Source organism: Schistocerca serialis, chromosome 1 (assembly GCF_023864345.2).
Source record: "Schistocerca serialis cubense isolate TAMUIC-IGC-003099 chromosome 1, iqSchSeri2.2, whole genome shotgun sequence".
Classification (NCBI taxonomy): domain Eukaryota; kingdom Metazoa; phylum Arthropoda; class Insecta; order Orthoptera; family Acrididae; genus Schistocerca; species Schistocerca serialis.
Genome location: NC_064638.1, coordinates 539,695,127 through 539,719,254, shown reverse-complemented (window position 1 = coordinate 539,719,254; position 24,128 = coordinate 539,695,127). Strand labels below are relative to the sequence as shown.

Below are 24,128 nucleotides of genomic sequence, written 5' to 3'. Positions count from 1 at the left end.
AACTGGAAATTCTGTCTATGGTATCTCGTATTCACTTACAGTCACTCAATGATGACACCTTTCTAACATCACAGCATCATCAGTAAACAACAGTAAATTGTTACTCACCCCATCTATCAGATCATTAATGTATATAGAGAATAAGAGTGGTTCCATCACACTTCCATGGGGCACTCCTGACAATACCCTCGTCTCTAATGAGCACTCGCCATTGACAACATAGTACTGGGTTCTATTACTTAAAATGTCTTTGAGATACTCACATATCTGAAAACCTAATCCATTTGCTTGCACATTCGTCAACAGTCTGCAGTTGGGCACTGCGTCAAACACTTTCCAGAATTTTAGGAATATGGAATCTGCCTGATGCACTCCATCCATGGTTTGTAGGGTACCATATGAGAGAAGGGTAAGCTTAGTTTTGCATGAGTGAGGATTTCTAAATCCATACTGATATGTGGATAGAGGCTTTTCCATCTCAAGTAAATTTATTACATTCAGACTCAGAATGTGTTCAAGAATTATGCAGCACAAACTGATGTTAAGGATATTGGTCTGTAATTATCCTAGTCTATTCTTTCATCTTTCTTACATACAGGAGTCACCTGTGCTGTTCTACAGTCACTTGGGAATTTTCACTGGGCAAGAGATTCATGGTAAGTGCAAGCTACGTAAAACTGAATTGGGATTCCATCTGGACCTGACAACTTATCTGTTTTCAACTCTATCACTTGCTTCTCCAGATCAGGGATTCCTAATTCTATGTCCTCCATGTGGGAGCTTGTGTGACAGTCAAATAAAGGTATGTTTGTGCAACCCTCCTGCATTAATGATTTATTAAATGTGAAATTTACACCTTCAGCTTTCCTTTTGTGTCTTTTATTGCCACAACGGACTGGTCGACGAGCGGCTGGATAGAAGCTGTCAAATGGCTTATTTATTTTTCATATGACCAGAATTTTCTCAGGTTCTCGCCAAGACCTTTTGATACGGTATGATGGTGGAAGTTGTATGCTTCACACATTGATCTTCTTATGGGCACTCAAATAACTACTAACTTTTGCCTGTCAACATCTGCGTGTTCTTTTTTGAACTAAGAGTGCAACAACTCTGTCTCCTCAGAATTTTCTGAGTTTGATTTTTAAACCACAGACAGTATTTTCCATTCTTCATCCACTAACTTGGTACATACATCTCATAGAGCAGTTTTCAACCAGTTTAGACTTTGCCTGTAATTCCTCTACAACCATCATACTGGAACTAAATTATGTCCATTCATTGTCTAAGTGGTATGCTAACAACTGCTTATATGCTTCTTCTAGCCAAGTCCGTAGCTCGCGGTCTAGTGGCTAGTGTTGCTACCTCTGGATCACGGGGTCCCAGGTTCAATTCCCGCCTGGGTTGGGGATTTTCTCTGCCTAGGGGCTGGGTGTTTCTGTTGTCCTCATCATTCATGAAGGTGGCTAGACTGGAGTTTGTATAGATTGGGAATGTGTACAAGCACTGATGACCGCACTGTGGAATGCCCCACAAATCAAACATTATCATCATCATCATCATCTTCATCTTCGAGCATAAATATTCTCCTGGCCTTCTTGATAGATTTATTAACTTTAATAACCATTGTCACTATGATGACATCATGAGCACTAATCCCTGTCTCTATACTGACACTGTCAATAAGGTCAGGCCAGAATGTAAATACAAGGTCTATAATATTTCCATTGCAAGTTGGTTGGCTAACAAGTTGTTCCAGGTTGTTTTTCGGAAACATGTTCAATAGTATCTCAGAAGACAGTTTACTCGTACCTGCAGTGAATCCATAGACATCCCAGTCTATACACTTAACAGCTTCAGCTTAGGTTAAAGCTGCATCAAACTAATACTGGTTATTTCTGTATTTGGACCAGAGACTTTCCTTGAATGATCCTATAACTGTTACGGAGAAAGAAATGGCTGGTAAAAATGTCCAATAATTGACCTGAGTTCACCTATGCTGCTACTCGTGTTCAGACATTTTCACAGTCGGACACAAATTTGACCTCAATAGACACAACATTTATGCCAATATCAGTGAACACTCCTCCTCATATGGCATCTAATCTGTCTTTTCTACATGCTTGTCATGCCTTGTTTCTTTTTTCAAGGGCTTCTATTTCATGTTTTAGCCAGATTTAGGTCCTGAGAATAATCTGAGCATGACTACCATATTTACTCGAATCTAAGCCGCACCTGAAAAATGAGACTAGAAATCAAGGGGAAAAAATTTCCCGAATCTAAGCCGCACCTGACATTTGAGACTCGAAATTCAAGGGGAAAGTTTTAGACCGCACCTCCAAATCGAAACAAAGTTGGTCCATTGTAACATGAGACTTATACGGGTACCCTTCCTTTTTCACGAACTTCGTCTGGTTAGAATCGATTGCTTATTTTGCTTTGATCTGACAAGTGTCGTTCTCTTTGTTGTAGGTATTTACGTCACACTACGCTGAAAATACATTATTGTACTGTGTCGTGTATTGTTTGTCGCATTCTGATAATGAGTGTTTCCTACCTGTCGCCGCTCGCGGCATGGCTTGCTTTCGTGCGTGCTACCGCCGCTTACAATAAAAAAGAGGAATTGTCTCATTAGCGAAACAATGGCAAGAGACTGCTATTTGTTGTTACTTACACTGCTGCTTTCTTTGATAATGATCAACAAGAACCAAACAATAGACTGCATATGATAGAAGATGTTCTGAATGACAGTTTAGCGATAATTTGTCTCTGTTTGAAAATCTTTGCAGACGCCTTTTTAGTACATTACATTCTGCACAAAAATTAGAGTCATCTTAGATTTAAAAATCTAGTCAGTTGCCGTGCTTCATTTCTGACTGTATCACTATTCAGCATAAGAATAATATGATTATAAACATGACATGATATGTATATTCTTCCGCATTTGCTGTTGTCTCACTAGTTTCATAGTTTATTAGGCAGACAGGATTTAAATGAGATAGCAGCAAACACAACAGAATGCATGGCATAATGTTTACATTCGTATTATTCTAATGGTGAAGAGAATACTGCATACGATTTATGATTCCTAATAGTTCCTATTAGCAACCATCTCTTGTCACAGGTAGGAAAAAATTCAAAACTTAGAGATGGCTTTATTGACATACATCCCAAACAGTCTTGTCAGTCGGATTTTCGTAGTAGATTTTTAGTGATGACTTCAAATGCAGAGTGTGTTGCTGTTGTTGTTGTCTTCAGTCCATAGACTGGTTTGATGCAGCTCTCCACACTTTTCTATCCTGTGCAATGCAGAGCAGCAACACTTATAACATAAGAATGAAAATAACTTAGAAATTAAACTCTGAAATTTAAAATGAAATTTAAAACAATATTTTATTAGGTTTGTAATACATCTTATATGAAATGTTTAAAATATCAGTCATGATTCTGAATCACTATCACTCAATTCTTTGTTGCTCATTTCTTCATACAGAGCATCATCCTTCGTACCATCTAGTGCATCGGATATCGAACATTTTTTAAATGCTTGTTGCACAGTCTGATTTGAAACACACTTCCATGCATCATAAATCCAATGACACACTTGCGACAACCTTGCGCGTTTTACACGTCCTGTTGGTGTCAGATGTCTGTTGCTTTTGGAAAGCCAGTCTACATGCGTTTAAACTTGTCCTTAGATTGTTTATTCAAACAAACATCAAATGGTTACAGAATTGACGTCACCCTGCCTGGAATTACTGCCAAATCCGTTTTGCTTTCCTCTAATTTTAGTTTTACTGCAGGTGTTGTATGGCCTGCGTAACCCAATCCATTCCAGCACCATGTCCTCCGAAAACCACCCAGTTTCGTTCGCTCGTACAATTACAGGTTTTGGAAACACTTCTGATTTCGGTAAAGTCTTTCGCTTGAAAACTATGAATGGGGGTAATTTATGTCAGTCAGCTGTGCAAGTGCCGGCCGGAGTGGCGGAGCGGTTCTAGGCGCTACAGTCTGGAGCTGCGCGACCGCAACGGTCGCAGGTTCAAATCCTGCCTCGGGCATGGATGTGTGTGATGTCCTTAGGTTGGTTAGGTTTAAGTAGTTCTAAGTTCTAGGGGACTGATGACCTCAGAAGTTAAGTCCCATAGTACTCAGAGACATTTTTTTGCTGTGCAAGCAAGCATGACGGACATCCGCTGTTTTTCACCCCCTGATTTAAGAACTTCTTATGTCTTTCTTTCCTTTGGTGTCAACCGTATAATTTGACGGCATGTCAAAATATACAGGAGTCTGATCAGCATTTCCTATCTGACCAAGAAGGTATTGCTTTTCTGTGCGTCGCCTAATTATGAAGCTATGAAATTCCAAAAGTTTTTCTTCATAATATTTTGGCAGCTTCTGTGCAACTGAAGTACACCTCCGAAGTGAAAAACCCCAGCGCTTCATAAACAGATCAATCCAATTTTCGGTTTTTTGCTCTCTAACAATTTCAGGTGCCTTAATTTTTAAAATTTCGGCGTTCACAGACAGGAATTTCTGATGCTGTTACTTAACAAATTCATTTAACATCACTTCTAGTGCACGATATCGGCCACACTTTGGCCCACTAAATGCTTTCCTGCAACAAGAACATTAAAATAATTCGTCTCTCTGCAGTTGCCATCGCCTGACGTTTTCTCATTAGTCCCGTATCACAGACCTGCAGCACGATTAGAACTTTGTTCCGCAAAAGAAATAACTCCCCTCATGAATTTGGCACTATAATGAAAGCACTTAATTATGGTTCACTAACACCAACAAGCACTTCACAGAATTCCATGAAGCAATAGGTGAGCCAGAGCGTATCAACTCGTGCAACAATCCTACAGCCTTGTGCATTGTTGGTATTTTTGTGTAAAGAAATTTAATTTTTTTGCTACGAGTATTTGAAAGGCTGCTACATTCGAAGATGAACAACACGGAATTTCTATTTACTTCGTTGGATAACGTATGAAAAAGCAGTGTTCGAAAATCGGTGAGGAAAAAAAAGCTAGTCTTCTACCTTTTTTTAAATTTATTTACTGACGCAGAGGTTTTGGTGCCAGTATTTATCTTTGTGCCTGCAAAGCATGCCTGTGTAGTGCTACATAAGTTGATTGTGGCGGCACCTACCAACATTTTTCAGAACTTCCGCTTACTTTGCACTCCATTCTAAGCCGCAGGCGATTTTTTGAATTACAAAAACCGGAAAAAAAGTGTGGCTTAGATTAGAATAAATACGGTACTTTCCTGGAGGGACTAAGTTCAGGAATTCTGTCACAGACCCGATGGTCGCAGAAAGCCACTGATTGACACCCTCTATTCAGCTCCAAACCAAAGGACCCCAATCAGTTCTGGGTATGATGCTTCAAACTGTGAGCTATGCTTGCACCCCACAAGCGACATCAGCAGTCTTCAGCACTTCCCCCGCCAGCCTCCTGTAAGAACTGCTGATGGCCTCAGAACCCAAGCAATAATACGCGTCATTGTTGCCAACATGAGCAACAGCTAGTAGACTTTTGCCCTCTGCTCGCTGCACCCTCGATTGCCACAGGCAGGGCCTCCTCCACACGTCTGATATGCCCTACCCCCAGCAGACACACCAAGTGCATACTGAAAGTCATTCCAGCTGCAGATGCTATTTCCCTAAGAGCTTCCATAACACACCTAACACTTGAGCTCCCGATAGTTAACAAATCTCTCCTCTCATGTGCCTGATCGAACTCTGTTGAAATAGTGGCCACCAGTGCATTCACAAAGTAGATAGGCAAGGCCAGATGCCTAGCCTCAGGCATCACGACCATGTAACAACCTGCCATTTACCCTGCAGTGAATGCAGATTCCCTCAGTTGAGTACACTACAAGATGCCTCAAGAGTAGAGTCCAAGGGTGAGACAAGTGACACCTGAGGTGTCTCATGCGATGTGCCACTTTCTCTGCTGATGTTATATTCTGAGGCAGAAACCTGCAGATGGCTGACCAGGGTTATTAATATCTTCAGTTATTTGCAAATTGTGGCCAGCTCGACCGGTGCTCACATACAGCATGCACACACCCTATCCACCCTACTACTACTAACTCACGAATTAAACTGTGAAAACAAACAGAAAAAGTTAAACATGAGACTTGCTAATCTCCTGGTGCTTCACCATTGAGCTGATCAATGGTTACTAGCAATCCAAAATAAACAAACAAATGACTATTGCATGAGCATGACAGACTGCGCAAATGTACACAATACCGTTACTAAAATGCAATACTACATGTCTCAAATACACACATCAAAAAAAGTTTTGCAACACCCTGGTTCCTGAAGAAAGTATGGTGACTGTGGATATTGTATCACAGACACAGTCCCTTTTACTGTTCAGATATGTCACTAAACCCACCCAAAGATGTAAACAACCATACATGAGCAGCACCTATTAGACAGAGGGTGTCTGACAGCTGATCAGTTCCAGTTATTCCACGAGGAAGGAGGTACACAGCTCTTGTGTCTGTAGTTCAACCCTGCCTAGACAGTCAATAACACGGTTCGATCGCGTTACTTTGTGCCAGGAAGGGCTCTCAACAAGGGAAGAGCCCAGGCATCTCAGAGTAAAGTACGGTGACTATGGATATTGTATCACAGACAGAGTCCCTTTGACTATTCAGATATGTCACTAAATCCACCCAAAGATGTAAACAAACTTGCATGAGCAGCACCTATTAGACAGAGGGTGTCCGACAGCCGATCAGTTCCAGTTATTCCACGAGAAAGGAGGTACACGGCTCGTGTGTCTGTGGTTCAACCATGCCTAGACAGTCAATAACACGGTTAGGCCGTGTTACTTTGTGCCAGGAAGGGATCTTAACAAAGGGAAGAGCCCAGGCATCTCAGAGTAAACCAAAGCGATGTTGTTCGGTCATGGAGGAGATACAGAGAGACATGCCTTGTTCAAGCCGCCCAAGGGCTACTACTGCAGTGGATGACCACTGCATATGGATTATGGCTCGTAGGAACCCTGAGAGAAATGCCACCATGTTGAATAATGCTATTTGTGCAGCTACAGGACATTGTGTTACGACTCAAACTGTGTGCAATAAGCGGCATGATGCAAAACTTCACTCCCGATGTATATGGTGAGATCCATATTTGCAACCACGACACCATGCAGCACGGTACAGATGGGCCCAACAACATGCCAAATGGATTGGCATCACATTCTCTTCACCGATGAGTGTCGCATATGCCTTCAACCAAACAATCGTTGGAGATGTGTTTGGAGGCAAACCGGCCAGGATAAATGCCTTAGACACATTGTCCAGCGAGTGGAGCAAGGTGGAGGTTCCCTGCTGTTTTGGAGTGGCGTTACGTGGGGCCTACATACGCCGCTGGTGGTCATGGAATGCACCGTAATGGCTGTACAATATGCGAATGCCATCCTCCGACCCATAGTGCAACCATATTGGCAGCATATTGGCAAGGCATTTGTCTTCATGGATAACAATTCACGGCCCCATTGTGCACATCTTGTGAATGACTTCCTTCAGGATAATGACATCGCTCAACTAGAGCAGCTACCATGTTCTACAGACATGAATCCTATTGACCATGTCTGGGATAGATTGAAAAGGGCTGTTTATAGACAATGTGACCTACCAACCACTCTGAGGAATCTACGCCGAATTGCCGTTGAGGAGTGGGGCAATCTGGACCAACACTGCCTTGACAAACTTGTGGATAGTACGCCACAACAAATACAGGCATGCATCAATGCAACTGGGTATTAGAGGTACCAGTGTGTACAGCAATCTGGACCACCACCTCTGAAGGTCTCGCTGTATGGTGGTACAACAAGCAATGTGTGGTTTTCATGAGCAATAAAAAGGGCAGATGTGATGTTTATGTTTATCTCTATTACAATTTTCTGACACTGGACTCACATTCGGGAGGATGACGGTTCAAACCCACGTCCGGCCATCCCAATTTAGGTTTTGCATGATTTTCCTAAATCACTTCAGGCAAATGTCGGGATGGTTCCTTTGAAAGGGCACAGCCGATTTCCTTATCCATCCTTCCCTAATCCGAGCTTGTGCTCTGTCTCTAATGACCTCATTGCTGATGGGGCGTTAAACACTAATCTCCTCCTCCTCCAATTTTCTGTACAGGTTCCGAACCTCTCGGAACCGAGATGATGCAAAACTTTTTTTGACATGTTTACAAAAATACGCAATGAATTTAAGAATTAAACTATACAAGTACACAACAACTTTCAAATAATTTAAGGCTTAAACTATAACAGAAAAGCTAAATATCTGACTTGCTAGTCTCCAAGTGCTTCAATAATGGAGGTTAGGATACAGAAAGGAATCATTCCAACATGCTAGTGAACAGATTTTGGCACCCAGTACCAGAGCTGTACTGGCCAATTTGAGTTGTATTGAGAGGTTTTCCACATTCTATCAAAAGCCATCTCAGGGTATACTTTATCCAAACAAACCAAAAAATGTAGCTTTCAAAACACATTAATAAATTATACCAGTGAACTTTAAAAAATAGAAAGCATGACTCTGACCTAGCCAGGCACAACTCAATGTACATCCTCAGAGCTTTAGAGTTTGGAAAGTAGAAGAGAGGCACTGGCAGGACTGTAACTGTGAGGGCAGGTCAAGAGTTGTGCCAGTAAGGGCATTCGCACAGAATCCAGATGTTCTGCCAAGTTGTTTTCAGTTTATGAACTATATTTCAACAACCAGTCTAGATGTCTTCTTCACGTTCTGTGAGTATACATGACAGCAAAGCTCATGGTACCTGAAGAAGAATGCTGGGTCGATCATCAAAATATTGTGCATAAAATGGAAAGAACAATTCAGTAGGATACCTTGTTGCACACCATTAATCAATCACGCTGTCAAAACCTGATGTATGTGGCGTTGCCTGCAAAAGGCGATGTTTTGCATTTCAGTCCCAGTCCAGCAAGTTTTAATATGCCAATAAGTTTTAGTGCCATTTTTGTGGGTTATTTTTCTTAGTAACCAACAACACTTCCTCAACACACTGTTTTGGCATAATATTAACAGTACACGAGCAAAAATATTTAATGTGAATTTTTTTTCTACCTTGATTTCCCTACTCACTGGTTATGCTGGATTTAATCCTATGGGCATGCAATTTCAGATAAAGAGGTGGCATCAATATTCTTACTGATCTTTCAAAACATGTACTAATGTACATTGCATGTACTAATTAAGTATGCTCATCTTTTAGGTATCAATCTAATCTACCTACGAAAAGTTCTTAGTTTAAACTATCATCTTTTTGGCATACAATACATTTTGTGTATTTGCAGTTGAATTTATTTCTGAGGTAAGACATATTACCAAATTCACTGAATCACTTGCATAAAAATATAAATTTTTATAACATTTCTTCCACTTGGATAAATTTCTACGGATGCCCATCCACTGCGCCATACTAATATTCACTGTATCACATTATCCTCAACTTGCAACAAATAATACAATATATGTGTACAGGATAGCTTTATAGACTACATTAATTTGAGATTTATCAACACAAATCACTTGTCTACTATTACTGAAAGGAAACGATAAAAAAATACGAATGATGAGGTAGCATACTCATTTAAGAGGAGAGATTTTGGGTTTCCAGTGTGCCATAAATTCAACATCAATGACGGCAATGCCATAAAAGAAAAACATGTACACTGTTATAACTGCAAAAGTGGCAGCTTTTCAAACCGAGACTAAGACTTTTTTTTTTTTTTTTTTTAAATTGAAAAAAAAAGTAATCTACTTACCTGTTCAATGCAGAAGGCTTGACAAATTCATTAAAGTATGCTTTCTTCAGTTCTTCCAGCATGGTGTCACAAACTGATTCATTCAGCATATCCTCATATGATGCGAGATTGCGCGCAATCAGTTCCAATATTAGCTGCTTTCACAGAAGTATATATATACAAGTTGTTAAAATTTTACAGACATTAAATGTTTGAAGCAACACTTCTACAATTTATTACACATTTATAGCTACATACAGTGGAAACTGAGTCATCATTCATAAATACATCTGGTTCTTCGGAATATGACTGCAGCAAGATGAGAGAAAGCATAAGATTTGTAATTAATCAGTTCCGGATCTGTCCACATTTTGAATCATAATTCCCACTGTACTGTAATTGCAGCGAATGCCCACAGGTCACTACAGGTGTGTGTGTGGTGGGGGGGGGGGGGGGGGGGCGCACTCGCAGGCATATGGGAGGAGGCAAAGGAAGCATCGGAGGCAGACAGGCAGACCATAGCAAAGATGGTATTGACTGGAACATTGTATGTCTTTGAATCTGCCAAACATGAACCAGCTGTGCCTGTTTGGAGATTTCACACAATATACCACACAGAAGTTCAATGAGATGATACAGCTTATGGATGGCACAGCAAATTAAGTGATAGTGTATGTTTGTGCACTGTGGAAACACAACCTGCAGGTAACCTGGAATACGTGCAAGAGATGTACACCAAAATTCTTCTTGAAGTCTGAGGGTATTTCGCCTGTTTCATACATCTTTCTCACCAGATGGTAGAGTTTTGTCAGGACTGGCTCTCCCAAGGCCGTCAGTAGTTCCGATGGAATGTTGTCTACTCCGGGGGCCTTGTTCCGACTCAGGTCTTTCAGTGCTCTGTCAAACTCTTCACGCAGTATCATATCTCCCATTTCATCTTCATCTACATCCTCTTCCATTTCCATAATATTGTCCTCAAGTACATCGCCCTTGTATAGACCCTCTATATACTCCTTCCACCTTTCTGCTTTCCCTTCTTTGCTTAGAACTGGGTTTCCATCTGAGCTCTTGATGTTCATACAAGGGGTTCTCTTGTCTCCAAAGGTCTCTTTAATTTTCCTGTAGGCAGTATCTATCTTACCCCCAGTGAGATAACCCTCTACATCCTTACATTTGTCCTCTAGCCATACCTGCTTAGCCATTTTGCACTTCCTGTCGATCTCATTTTTGAGACGTTTGTATTCCTTTTTGCCTGCTTCATTTACTGCATTTTTATATTTTCTCTTTTCATCAATTAAATTCAATATTTCTTCTGTTACCCAAGGATTTCTACTAGCCCTCGTCTTTTTACCTACTTGATCCTCTGCTGCCTTCACTACTTCATCCCTCAAAGCTACCCATTCTTCTTCTACTGTATTTCTTTCCCCCATTCCTGTCAATTGTTCCCTTATGCTCTCCCTGAAACTCTGTACAACATCTGGTTCTTTCAGTTTATCCAGGTCCCATCTCCTTTAATTCCCACCTTTTTGCAGTTTCTTCAGTTTTAATCTACAGGTCATAACCAATAGATTGTGGTCAGAGTCCACATCTGCCCCTGGAAATGTCTTACAATTTAAAACCTGGTTCCTAAATCTCTGTCTTACCATTATATAATCTATCTGATACCTTTCAGTATCTCCAGGGTTCTTCCATGTATACAACCTTCTATCATGATTCTTAAACCAAGTGTTAGCTATGATTAAGTTGTGCTCTGTGCAAAATTCTACCAGGCGGCTTCCTCTTTCATTTCTTAGCCCCAATCCATATTCACCTACTACGTTTCCTTCCCTCCCTTTTCCTACACTCGAATTCCAGTCACCCATGACTATTAAATTTTCGTCTCCCTTCACTATCTGAATAATTTCTTTTATTTCATCATACATTTCTTCAATTTCTTCGTCATCTGCAGAGCTAGTTGGCATATAAACTTGTACTACTGTAGTAGGTGTGGGCTTCGTATCTATCTTGGCCACAATAATGCGTTCACTAAGTTGTTTGTAGTAGCTTAACCGCGTTCCTATTTTCCTATTCATTATTAAACCTACTCCTGCATTACCCCTATTTGCCTTTGTGTTTATAACCCTGTAGTCACCTGACCAGAAGTCTTGTTCCTCCTGCCACCGAACTTCACTAATTCCCACTATATCTAACTTTAACCTATCCATTTCCCTTTTCAAATTTTCTATCCTACCTGCCCGATTAAGGGACCTGACATTCCACGCTCCGATCAGTAGAACGCCAGTTTTCTTTCTCCTGATAACGACATCCTCTTGAGAAGTCCCCGCCCGGAGATCCGAATGGGGGACTATTTTACCTCCGGAATATTTTACCCAAGAGGACGCCATCATCATTTAATCATACAGTAAAGCTGCATGCCCTCGGGAAAAATTACGGCCGTAGTTTCCCCTTGCTTTCAGCCGTTCGCAGTACCAGCATAGCAAGGCCGAATTTAAAGAAGTTAATTATCCTATAAATTCCATTTCTTTGATTTGACTGTAACTGACAATGATTGTGCATTATGCAATATTTGGTTATATAGTCTTCTAATGACATTTTGCAATCAATTGAATGATAAAATGTTACAAGTTTCCATAAAAACAGTCACAAGGAAGAAAGTATAAGGTCGTTTTTGGAACGTGACGAGCATCATACACTTTATGAAAACTCCATTTCAAAATTATGTTCACTAACATAAAATTATTTTATTTTTATAAATAATGCTGTAAAATACAAGTATATCATTGGTGTTTCACACCAGAAAGTGTCTTAGATTCACTTTCAAAGAAATTAGTCTTGTCTTGAAGGTGGATTGGGCAAGTCTTGTTTTGGAAACGGAGTAACCAAGTCTTCGTTTGGAACTGGGGCAGAATATATAATGTTTTTAGAGTTGCATATGGTAGTGTGAATTAGATGTGTGCTATGTACATTTTCTATATTCCAAATTGTGATTTTCAAGAAAAATCTGAAACAATTTATAATGTTATAATATGAATGACTGTCTTTAGCAAAAAAGTGCAAATTGGAAGGACTTGAAGTTGATTGTTTGGCATGTGATAAGTGGAAATAACTAACATCCCAAAGCCAAGACCTGAAAATCATACCCTAGACATTATCGAGATGGCAATCAGAGCAGCAAATAATCTACAAAAACAAGTTAAGTACTAAAAAGGCTTGCTACTCATTGCAAGAGTAATCATAAAACCAATTTTCTGCACTACTGCTCCCCGTTCTGCTCAATAATGCTTATGCAAATACATTGTCACCCAGTACAGCTCCATGCAATTTTTCTTATGGCATTACATAAACATCATATATTTTCTCCTCTAAAGTTCTGTAATATGGAACATCTGCACACAAGGACTGTGGATGTAAGTGTAGATATACACCATGACAATGTAAGTTCTTCGCAGTAAACTGAAGATACAGTTAACAGTTTCTATGCACTTGGTTTACTCCTGAAACTCATAATTACAACATGTGCCAGTCACGCGTGTGATTTCAAATTATAAGGCAACTGCACTAAGAAACAGCTGTATGTAGTATTCTTCTGAATCAGCCCCTAACATCAGCATACCCTCTTTCCTGTTCAATTGTCCATTAATATGCTCTTGGAGAAAAGAGCACATTTCTGGAAACACCTTTCCATGTAGTCTTGTTACATGGATGTGTTCTGTGGCACTTTGACATACTAATACTCATGGATACCATTAAGTGCAATAATTACAGCAACATCAGCAAACTACTTTTACACACAGTATGGCTATTTTGTATTCAGATTTTGTTACACATACAAATTGATATCTATTAAATAATTTTCTTATCTGTGCAATTTTCATTCTTTCCCAAGTATAACAAGCACTCTAGCAACTACCAAACAATATTCACATAAGCTAGTTCCCTTTCTCTCAGCTCTCGATGGAACACAACCACTGCAATGACCACGTCACTGGTCATGACAACTAGCTCCTCTATGCTGGCTACATGCATCTTTACTCAATGTCTCATGAAAAATAACATGTGCCCTATCCTACTGACTGTAATAGAGAAAAAAATCCATTGTGACTAGAGATGTCACAACATGTTGGAACATACAAGGGAAGAGTTAATACAGCATACTGTCATACTTCACTCATATTTCACATCACAATCAGTAGCCATATTGAGCATATGTAATCTATGACTTAAACTTGGAGAGATTTCATGTATACTAACAATTTTGTTTTTTACTGTGTCTTTTGTAGCAGTTTCGTAGTCATATTCTGAATACCCTGAGCTCCTAATGGATAATATTGTGCTCTTAGAATGCAAACTGTGATACCAAAAGCTACACTGCTGAGCACATAACTTTTTTATCGGGTTAAGAATAGTAAACATTATTCCCTTGCTTATACTATAAAATTAATTGCATGATACAGAATACAACTAGGAAATAATTAATCTTCAGGCACTGAAATGTGAGCTACATAGCATAAAGCTTGGATTTTATACAAACTCAAAGTAAACAATGTCACATATGTTTTTGGACATCATTCTTTGCCTTTTTAAATTATCCAAAGTCCCCCTATCCATGTACTAAGTGCATATTCCTAATCTCTATTGAAACTGTGTTGTAATCAATTCTCAGCAGCCCCCTTTTGTATCGGAACCTAAAAAAGGTGTTACACTAAGCAGTAATCTAGTGTTTGAGGGCAGTATTTTGTGATTATTCTCTAACCAGTGCTTAAGTTACAACTAACAAGTTGCAGGAACTTTGTAATCTGTCATTGTCCAACATCTTTATGTCATCCGAGCCTCCAGTCATCTTTGTCAATGGTCAGGTGCGCCACTCCCTTTATGCCTGCACTGTTTTTCACTCACTGCTGAGCAAACTGTCCTGATCTTTGGGCAGCTTGCATACATATGGCAAAGATGGTCATCTTCACTCAGTGTGTCAAAGCCCTGCAACACACTCCCATCCTGTCCCATGAGTATGCTAGGACACTGTACATGTGCTGCATTCAGTAGCCCCTTCAGACGATCCCTTTACCATAGAAATTGTTTCTCATACTTTGCATTTCCAACCAGAATATCCAGCTCCATGTGGACAAAGGGACCACCAGTTTTTTGATAAATCAGGCAACATATGCACAACTGGGCATACACACGTTGTTTCCACCCTCATGGCATCTGTTGGCCAAGGGGGTTCTACTCCTCTTTGTGAGTAGTTCTTGATCACTGCAGTCTATTCAAAGCATTATGTGGCTGATCAAGTTATTTGTCATCAGAAACTCATCTGCCACCAACATTTTTGGCCTTGACACCTTTACATTGTTTGGGTTTTCTATTTCTGATGAAGTCATGGTCATAAACTGTAGTCTCTTTCGAAGAACTGTACAATACCTGCACTGAATTTTCATCTGTATTTCAGCCAGATTTTGAGAGTGCTACAGACTTTCAGGTGCACATCACCCTTCAGTTGATCACCATGTAGTGTTTTACTTGACCAGTCCAATTCTTGTTACCTCACATGTTGTTATGAAGGACTAGATTGTCTCCAGACTGCTGGAGTTATTGAGGTGGTGAAATCTAGCACATGGCCCATTCCACTAATCATCACTGAAAGCCCAGTGTTTCTCTCCAATTGTGTGGAGATTTGAAGGCTACAATTAATGCTCCATCACAGGTGTAAACTTACGCTCCCTCCCAGCCAGAAGACCTTCTCACTAAACCTGCTAGAGGGGAATACTACCCCAAGATCGACCTCACTAATGCTTACCGCCAATTACCTTTAAATGAGGAATCACAGAACAGTGTTGTCATTAATTTGCCTTTTGGATTGTGTAAGTACGAGCGGCTCCCATATGGCATTGCCTCGGCCCCCAAAATTTTTTAATGGTTTCTGGAAGAGATGACAATGCATATTTTAACTGTAACATGATTACACTGCCCAGACCATTCAAAACCCCTGCATCCTTTTTACGACCCTACAGCATACAGGCCTGTGTTCTTGACCAGAGAAGTGCAAGTTTTTTCAGATGGGAGTGGAGTATTTGGAGCACTGACTCACCAAAGAGGGAATCAGGCCCACTGATCAGTATGTCATCGCAACAGACTTTGTGCTCTGCCCGACGGTCTTATCCTGATGTCCACATAAGCATGTTGGCAAGCTGCTGAGGTTGGCAAATATGTATCAATTGTACTTCTATCCCCTGAATGTGTTCCTCCTAAAAGGCCTTTCACCTTCCGGATGGTGTGATTGCATTTGTCGGTGTAGTCTTCAAAAGCTTCTGTGTCGGCCTCGTACTCCGTGTCATCCAGCAAACCCTGTATTGATTCACTGAGTGTGATCAGCTCTTCTAAAGTTTCCTGTAGGCACTCCTGACAGTGTCTGACTTCCTCTGCTGGCATAGAAACATTGAATGCGTAGCAAATAGGGTGTGTCTGTACCGTCACCCCCATAATGGGATATCCGCTGTCATTAAGAGATGGTGCAGCTGTGCAGTATTCACCCTGAGCAACCCTTAGGAAAGTTCACTGTTTGCTAACAGATCGTGCCGCACTCTGCTAATGAATTAGGAGTCCCCTTTATATTGTGTGAATGATATGGCAAATGCACAATATTGCTCTGCCACCAACAAGCATGTACTATGTAAAACCACATACACGAACTATAGCCAGTAATGTCAGTGAGTGGAGCACAGCAAATGCCAAGACTTATCTGTATGAACCGAACGTGACATGGCATGATGGTATTTCGAGATGTAAGTCTCAAAATGTTCTCCATCAACAGTAATAACACATAATCTCTTCTTATAACACCATGTTTTGGCACCAAATGGTGCTACTACTAATATTTCAAAGGAATTCAATATAATAACTCCAGCTCACACATTTATCCACAGAATCCATTACAGTTTCAATCACAATTACATACACATGTTGCCGAGGGAACAAAGTCAACAGTTTTGCATACAACACCAACAAATGGCAAGAGTCGCTAAGATGATGTAAGAGTCTCTCAGATGGTGTAAGAGTCTCTTATTCTCCAACAAATGTGGAGCCATTTGCCAATAGTCCCAGCTTTCTGGTCATGGCACCACTCCAAATGCAGCCATTTCTGTTGTGGTGTTAATTTTGGCCTATGCATAGGCATGCAATTCCCTAGTCCAGCTGTTGCTAGTCTCCAGTCACTGGTACAGAATGACACAGAATGCTGCAGAAAGTCCGTTACTTGTTCTTGGATGGCATATGCATATGTGAAGGGGTTACATGTGCTCATTACACAATATGGCAATTCACCCTTGTGGTGGTTAGATATGGTCAACTGGAACCTTGGCAACAAGTATGTCTGGCTTCACATTCCCATATAGTCCAACATCAGGCCACTGTCACATCTGACTATGCAACAAATCTGGATATTGCCCAATTTTAAAAAATCACCCAAATGTAGACCACCCTCCCCCCCAATGAGGTCCCCTTCAAACTCTTTCACGTGTTGATAATACTGTCTCTCACAAGTATTTGACATCTATGTATCCTTCACATAGATCATTCAACATCTGACAATGTTCATGACCCTTACATACACTACCAGGCTTGGTAATAACACTCAACACGGATAGATCAGATGTACTACGATGGTCCTTTTACTTGCCACAGAGAATTCCAATTCTCCAAACATTTACATACCTGCTGATGATGTGTATATGTATGAAGTTACACTGACATCCAACCATGTCTGTGGGTGTTTCACTTTTTCTGTCACTCAACGTACTTATATTCATTTGCAAAGTATTAATGTCACCACTAGCAAAATATGTAATGTTGAAGACAGAGTAACATGCCAGATTACTCATGTCATTCACCAACAAACGCATGTTCACTGCATGGCGCCATCTGTCACAAAGCGAAAAAAGTGGTCCAACTAAAACATTCATATTTATTTATGTACTACACGAATATGTAATAAAAAATGGGGGTTCCTATTTAAAACAATGCAGTTGATATCCGTTTGACCTATGGCAGTGCCATCTAGTGGGCCAACCATAGCGTCATCTGGTTTCCCCCTTCAAGTTAGACGAGTTTCGTTCTTCGTAGTTTTTTCATTTGATCCAGAATGAGATTTTCAGTCTGCAGCGGAGTGTGCACTGATATGAAACTTCCAGGCAGATTAAAACCGTGTGCCGGACCGAGACTCGAACTCGGGACCTTTGCCTTCCGCGGGCAAGGGCTCTACCAACTGAGATACCCAAGCACAACTCACGCCCTGTCCTCACAGCTTCGTTTGAAGTTTATTTCGTGAGATATTTGGCCCGGTCACTATCAATGGACCACCCTGTATTTCCACTGTCAATGGTGTACACTGAGGTGACAAAAGTCATGGGAATATCCTAATATTGTGTTCAACTTCTTTTTGCCCAGCTTAGTGCGGAAACTTGATGTGACATGGACTCAACAAGTTGTTGGAAGTCCCCTGCGGAAATACTGAGCCATGCTGCCTCTGTGGCCATCCATAATTTCAAAAGTGTTACCAGTACAGGATGTCATGCACAAACTAACCTCTCGATTATGTTCCATAAATATTAGATGGGATTCATATCGGGTGATTTGGAGGGCCAAATCATTCACTAGAATTGTCCAAAAAGTTCTTCAAACCAATCACATTTTGGCGACTCCTTCCATTCCCCTCCATCTATAGCAGCAGACAATCGGCAGCACTGACCAAAAACTAGTGATCAGCAAAGCGCCTGCCAGCCAAGGTACCACCGCATGCCCCAGCACCCTCGCTGGTCACTTCTGCCAGAGGTAGAGCTTAGAATGCCACACTTTATGGACGCCATGCACGCTAAACCTTCACTCAACAACACAACACACCCCTGCCGTGCTCTCAGCAACTCATCTTGCACAACACCACGTTGCTCCAGTCATCGCCTGCCACACTCAGCTGGAGTATGCGTGGACAGCAGGATTTTGCACCATCATCCATTGTCAGTGTTTTTCTGACTCCCTCAGCCATATACCCTCAAAGGGCTTCCCTTGACTGCGACTCAACCAAGCCTGATGTCAGATGCACGGTTCATCCCTCTGGTATTAAGACCATGAATACTGTGTGCATTGTAGTGTAAATAGTGTGGGGAAGTGCTAGGAGAACCAGCCGAGTTTACTTCATTCCATCCCTGGCCGTTTTAACACTCCTTCCATACCATGGCTGCAGCATGGAATGCTGGCTACCCTCCCCATGGTTCTAGCTGGCTATTCAACTACCCCTCTCATCCCACCCCAAGCTCCTGTGTTTTAATTGTACCCCTGACAACCACTGCGAACTATGGTTGTTGGTACCACCAGACATTTGGCGAGACCACCACCAACTCCAGACCATGCACCAAGTCCCCAAACTCCAGCAACGACCAGCAGCAGGCGCACCAAGTTGCTGTATCACTTCACAGTACCTGTTCATACAGAATTTGAATGATGCTAATTCCCCTCTCCACTACCTCATGGACAACAACTCTGATTTATGCATATTTCCCCGCAAATTACTCCTACATCCCAGTCCTCCCTCTACCCTCCTCACCATTTCCAACAACCTAGACATCTAAAGGCATGCATACCTGCTCATTCGATTTAGGCCTTCAGTGTGGACTTCATAGTTACAGACATTACCAACCCCATTCTGGGCACACACTTCCTCGGTCATTACAGTGTACTGGCCGATGCAGCAAAGTGTCGTTTAGTCAACAGCACCTCCAATAAGTCAGTCCATTGCAGCTCCTGTGTTTTGCTAACGATTTCAGGCCTATAAGCTCAGCTCCCTGTCGAATTCCCCCTCTTCATCCAGCCGCCCTTTGCCCTCCAGAACATTCAGCAAGGCACCCTGAATTACACTGCCACTACACCTGGCCCCCAGGTTTTCTGTCATGCCCCCCCCACCCCCCCACCCCCCTCCGCCCCCACACACACACACAACACAAGCACAAAAATCACACTAAAGTAGTTTTAAAAGTTACTCATCACTAACAAACTTCACCATTCCAAAAGCCCCTGGGTTTCAGTTCTTCACCTTGCCCAAAGGAGGACAGTTCCTGGCATCCTTACAGCATTTACAGTAAACTCAATGCCCGCACCATCCCTGACCACTATCCCATCCCACTCCTTGGCACCTACAATGACACCATCTCAGGATATGGTATCTGTAAGGCAGACTGCACAAAAGCCTACACACAAATCCCAGTCACCCCAGAGGGCATTGATAAAACAGCCATAATCACACTTTTCAGCCTGTTTGAGAAAGCATTTCTTGAAGTTTGGCCTCCACAATGCCACACAAACATAGCAGAGATTTTTGGACAACATCCTCTGGGCACACGGGGATGTTTTGCCCATCCAGATGGTATACTCATCTACTCCAGGGACCCTACTGAACACCAAAAACACTTACGAGAAAATTTCTCACCTGCAGAATTGGAATGATCCTCAACACGGCAAAATGCCTTTTCAGGGTGAAGTGCCCAATTCCTTGGACACTTAAGTCTCCACTTCGGGTTCCTGCCCACTCCCCAAGAGAGTACAGGCAGTAGAGAACTTTCCACACCCTACTACTTTCAGAGGCCTCTGGCATTTCATCAGCTTGGTCAACTTTTTCTGGCGCCATCTTGAGGATGTCGCTGCCATCCACGATCCCCTTAGTATACAGCACTATGTGGTAATAAAAACAAATGTGTTCCCTTGGACCCAGGCCATGATGGGGAGCTCCAAAAAAAACAAAATGAGACCTCGCCAATGCAATCCTTTTGGCTTAGCCTCATTGTAGTGGCCCCCTCACAAAAGTGGCAGATGCAAACCAGATGCGTGCAGAACATCTGGTAACTGCTCACCTTCTTTTTGTCCTAGCACTCTAATCCACAACTTCACTGGAGTATATGAGCGTGAGTTGCTTGTAGTCCACAAACCTGTCCACTATTTCCGATCTTCAATCAAGAGATGTGTCTTTACAATCTTTACAGACCAATGCCCCTTCATCTCTAGGTTTTGCAGAAAAGACATAGAACACATGACAGCCGGACAGTTTAGACTACATGAGTGTATCTCACAACTCACTACTGACAACTGGCATGTTTCCAGCATCAATACCATTGTGACAGATAGCCTTAGTCCCTCTTGTGCTATCACCCAACCCTTAGACTGCAATGGCCTGGCTACTGCTTAAGAGGGTGGCCCATACCTGGCCCACACACTTCAGAATGCTGACTCTGGTCTCAACCTCCAGCTAAGATCCATATCCAGCTATCCAGCTCCAACCGTACCCCCCCCCCCCCCCACCCCACACACACACACACACACACACACACACACACAAACATACACAACTCCAGTTCACACATGTACACCTCGATATTGTTAGCCCACTACCTTCCTCCAATGGATGTTGATACCTGCTGACAATTACTGAGAGATTTATGCATTGGCCGGAAGCAACCTTCATCCCCGACATTTCAGCCAAAACTGTGGCTGCAGCCTTTGTCCAGACCTGAGTGTCCCACTTTGGATGTCCTCGCAACATCACTATAGGTCACTGGTGCCAGTTCATCTTGGCCCTCTTCTGACCTCTGACAGCTACTTGTGGCTCCAATTTTTACCATACCACCAGCTGTGACCTTGCGGCTAACAGCATGGTCTGCTGCCCTGCCCCCAGTACTTCTAGGATTGTGGATTGCACGCAGAACCAACCTGGGAACTTCTGCCAGCAAGCAGTTATATGGACAGCCATCGCCATTCCCAGCAATTTTTTGGAAGTGACACAACTTCCTCCCAAAAGCAGAGTCTCAAGTTTCTTGCAGCAGTACGAAGGCTTCATGGTCAGCTGAGACCAACACTTCGGCAATGGCATGCTGAGCATCATACCTTCATCCACTGTGACCTCACAGCATAAAAACACGTCCTGCTTCAGGTATACATTGTGCTTCACATGGAAGTGTACTAGCCACCACTCCACCCTCAGTATTTGACCCCACACTTGGTTTTGCAACATGAGGACAAGATGGTCTCCATACGTCTAAACAGGGCCACAACAACTGTCTCCATAGACAGGCTCAAGCCAGCTTACATCCTAGAGCCACCTACGACCAACGAGCAGAGTACCATCGATGCGGAGATGACTCCACCTACCACTGACCCAGTCACACCACCACCACCCCTAGATACAGTGCAGGCTAACACTGTCCCCTAAGCTGTTCCCGACATGCTATTGGCTAATGTCACCCCTGACGCAATGTCCAACACACCGCCAGCTGACACTGCCTCTGGCCCACTGCCAACCGACTATGCAACTGACACATCCCCCAGTGCCTGGGACCCTGATGTCAAAACCATACTGCCCTATTCACAGCCCCAGCCGACACCAACATTGTCCTGCTCCCACAAGTGGCTGCCACTCTCGACATAGTGTCATTACCACCTCTGCTAACATCTGCACCTGCTATCACCTGCACCACTGGAGCAGAGATGCTATTTCACATGCTCCCAATGCCGCGCACAAGACCTGCCGATACCCCTCCTCTCACCAGAAACCACAGCATAAGCATGGTCCCCTGCAAGCATCCTCAGTTAGTTATAAACACCCCTCTGTGCAGTCGGCATCAGTGTTTTGCTCTCAGAAGGAGGGAGCTTTGTAGCAACTCCTCTCATTTGAATCCACCTCTAGCAGCAGATGACATCCTGCACTGACTGAAAACCAGTGATAAGTGACGTGCCTGCCAGCAAATGTAGCACTGCATATCCCTAGCACCCTCGTCGGCTATTTCCATCGGAGGTAGAACTTAAGACTGGCATGTTTTCCAGTCGCCGCACATGCTAAACTATCACTTGTGCAGTCTCTTCTGTCACTTCAATGAGGCAACACTACCCAACCACACTTTCAGCAGTTCGTCTCAAGCAATACCACTTGGCCCACATCATCGGCTGCCGCACTCCACTGAAGTATGCGTGACAACGGATTTTGCACTGGCGTCCAGTGTCAATGTTTCATCGTCGTTCAGTTAATGAGAGGGGTGCTACCACATCTTCCACATCACCATCCCGACCTGTGCTCCCTAGAGGGGCTTCCCCTGACTGCGGCTGCACAAAACCTCATACTGACACCCAGTTTATCCACCAGTATTAGCACCTGTAATACTGTGTGCAGTATGGTGTAAATAGTGCAGAGAAGCACAGTGTGTGTCAGGGGTATCAGCCAGGTTTATTATCATTCTATTCCTGACCGTTGTGACAACCCTTTACCGCCAAGCATGTCACTGAAGCAAGTTTCCCCACGCTGCCAGATGATGCTGAACAAAGTACTGTGAACCATTCATTGTCCATCTGTTCAAAGCCTCCACCACAAGCGACAACCCACTACCTTTGATTAAGAGGTACTAACTACTTAAACTTTATTGTAGTTGTTAGCTATTTTGGAATATCTCCGAACCAGCTTGCATGCCTCTTCCAGTACATTATTTATCGTCATCTTTATTAATTAGTGTGGCTCTGTACGCATGTAGGCCGCTCAAGAGTATAGAATGGAACTTAAATCGTTTCTTCAGAGAAAAACTCTGGCCCAGTGACATGGTGCAATGTCATCGATAAATATTCCATCGCTGTTTGGGATCATGAAGTTCATGAATGTATGCAAATAGTTTCCAAGTAGCTGGAAATAACCATTTCCACTGAACGATCAGTTCAGCTGGGCCAGTGGATCAACTTCATTCCATGTAGACATAGTCCACACATTATGGAGATAACACTGGCTTGCACAGTGCCTTGTTAACAACTTGGGTCCATGGCTTTGGGTGGTCTGAGCCATACTCTGCTTGCATAGCTGATTAATGCCAAATTTTGCTGCACAGTCACAATGGATACATCTGTCACACGTCAAACATTGATTTCTGTGCTTATTTTACACATTGCTGCTTGTCTGTTAGCACTGACCTCTCTATGCAAACGCCATTGCTTTCAGTTGTTAAATGCATTGGCCATCATGAGAAGTAATGCCTCAAATTTGGTATTCATGGAACACACTTGACACTGCGGATTTCAGAATACTGAATTCCCTACTCCAAAATCAAATGTCCCACGCGTCTGACTCCAACTACCACTCCACATTAATTCCCAGCATGTGGCCATAATCACATCGGAAATCTTTTCACATGAGTCACTTGACTACAAATGGCAGCTCTGACAATGCACTGCCCTTTTATAAATTGTACAACCGATACTACCACCATCTGTGTATCTGCATATTGCTATCCCATGACTTCCGTCACCTCAGTTTATGATGTG

The 24,128-nt window shown here is 42.4% G+C and overlaps 1 protein-coding gene across 3 annotated transcripts in view; it reads right to left on the bottom strand.

Moving 5' to 3' along the window:
- The window catches only part of LOC126475061 (nardilysin), a 360,282-nt gene that overhangs the window by 116,550 nt on the left and 219,604 nt on the right, over nucleotides 1–24,128 (bottom strand). For 2 of the 3 annotated variants that reach the window (XM_050102619.1, XM_050102633.1), the window contains exon 14: nucleotides 9,819–9,955. In XM_050102619.1, the coding sequence (XP_049958576.1) occupies nucleotides 9,819–9,955 (137 nt within the window). The remainder of the gene's footprint in view (nucleotides 1–9,818; nucleotides 9,956–24,128) is intronic. The other variant, XM_050102627.1, reaches the window with a different exon arrangement.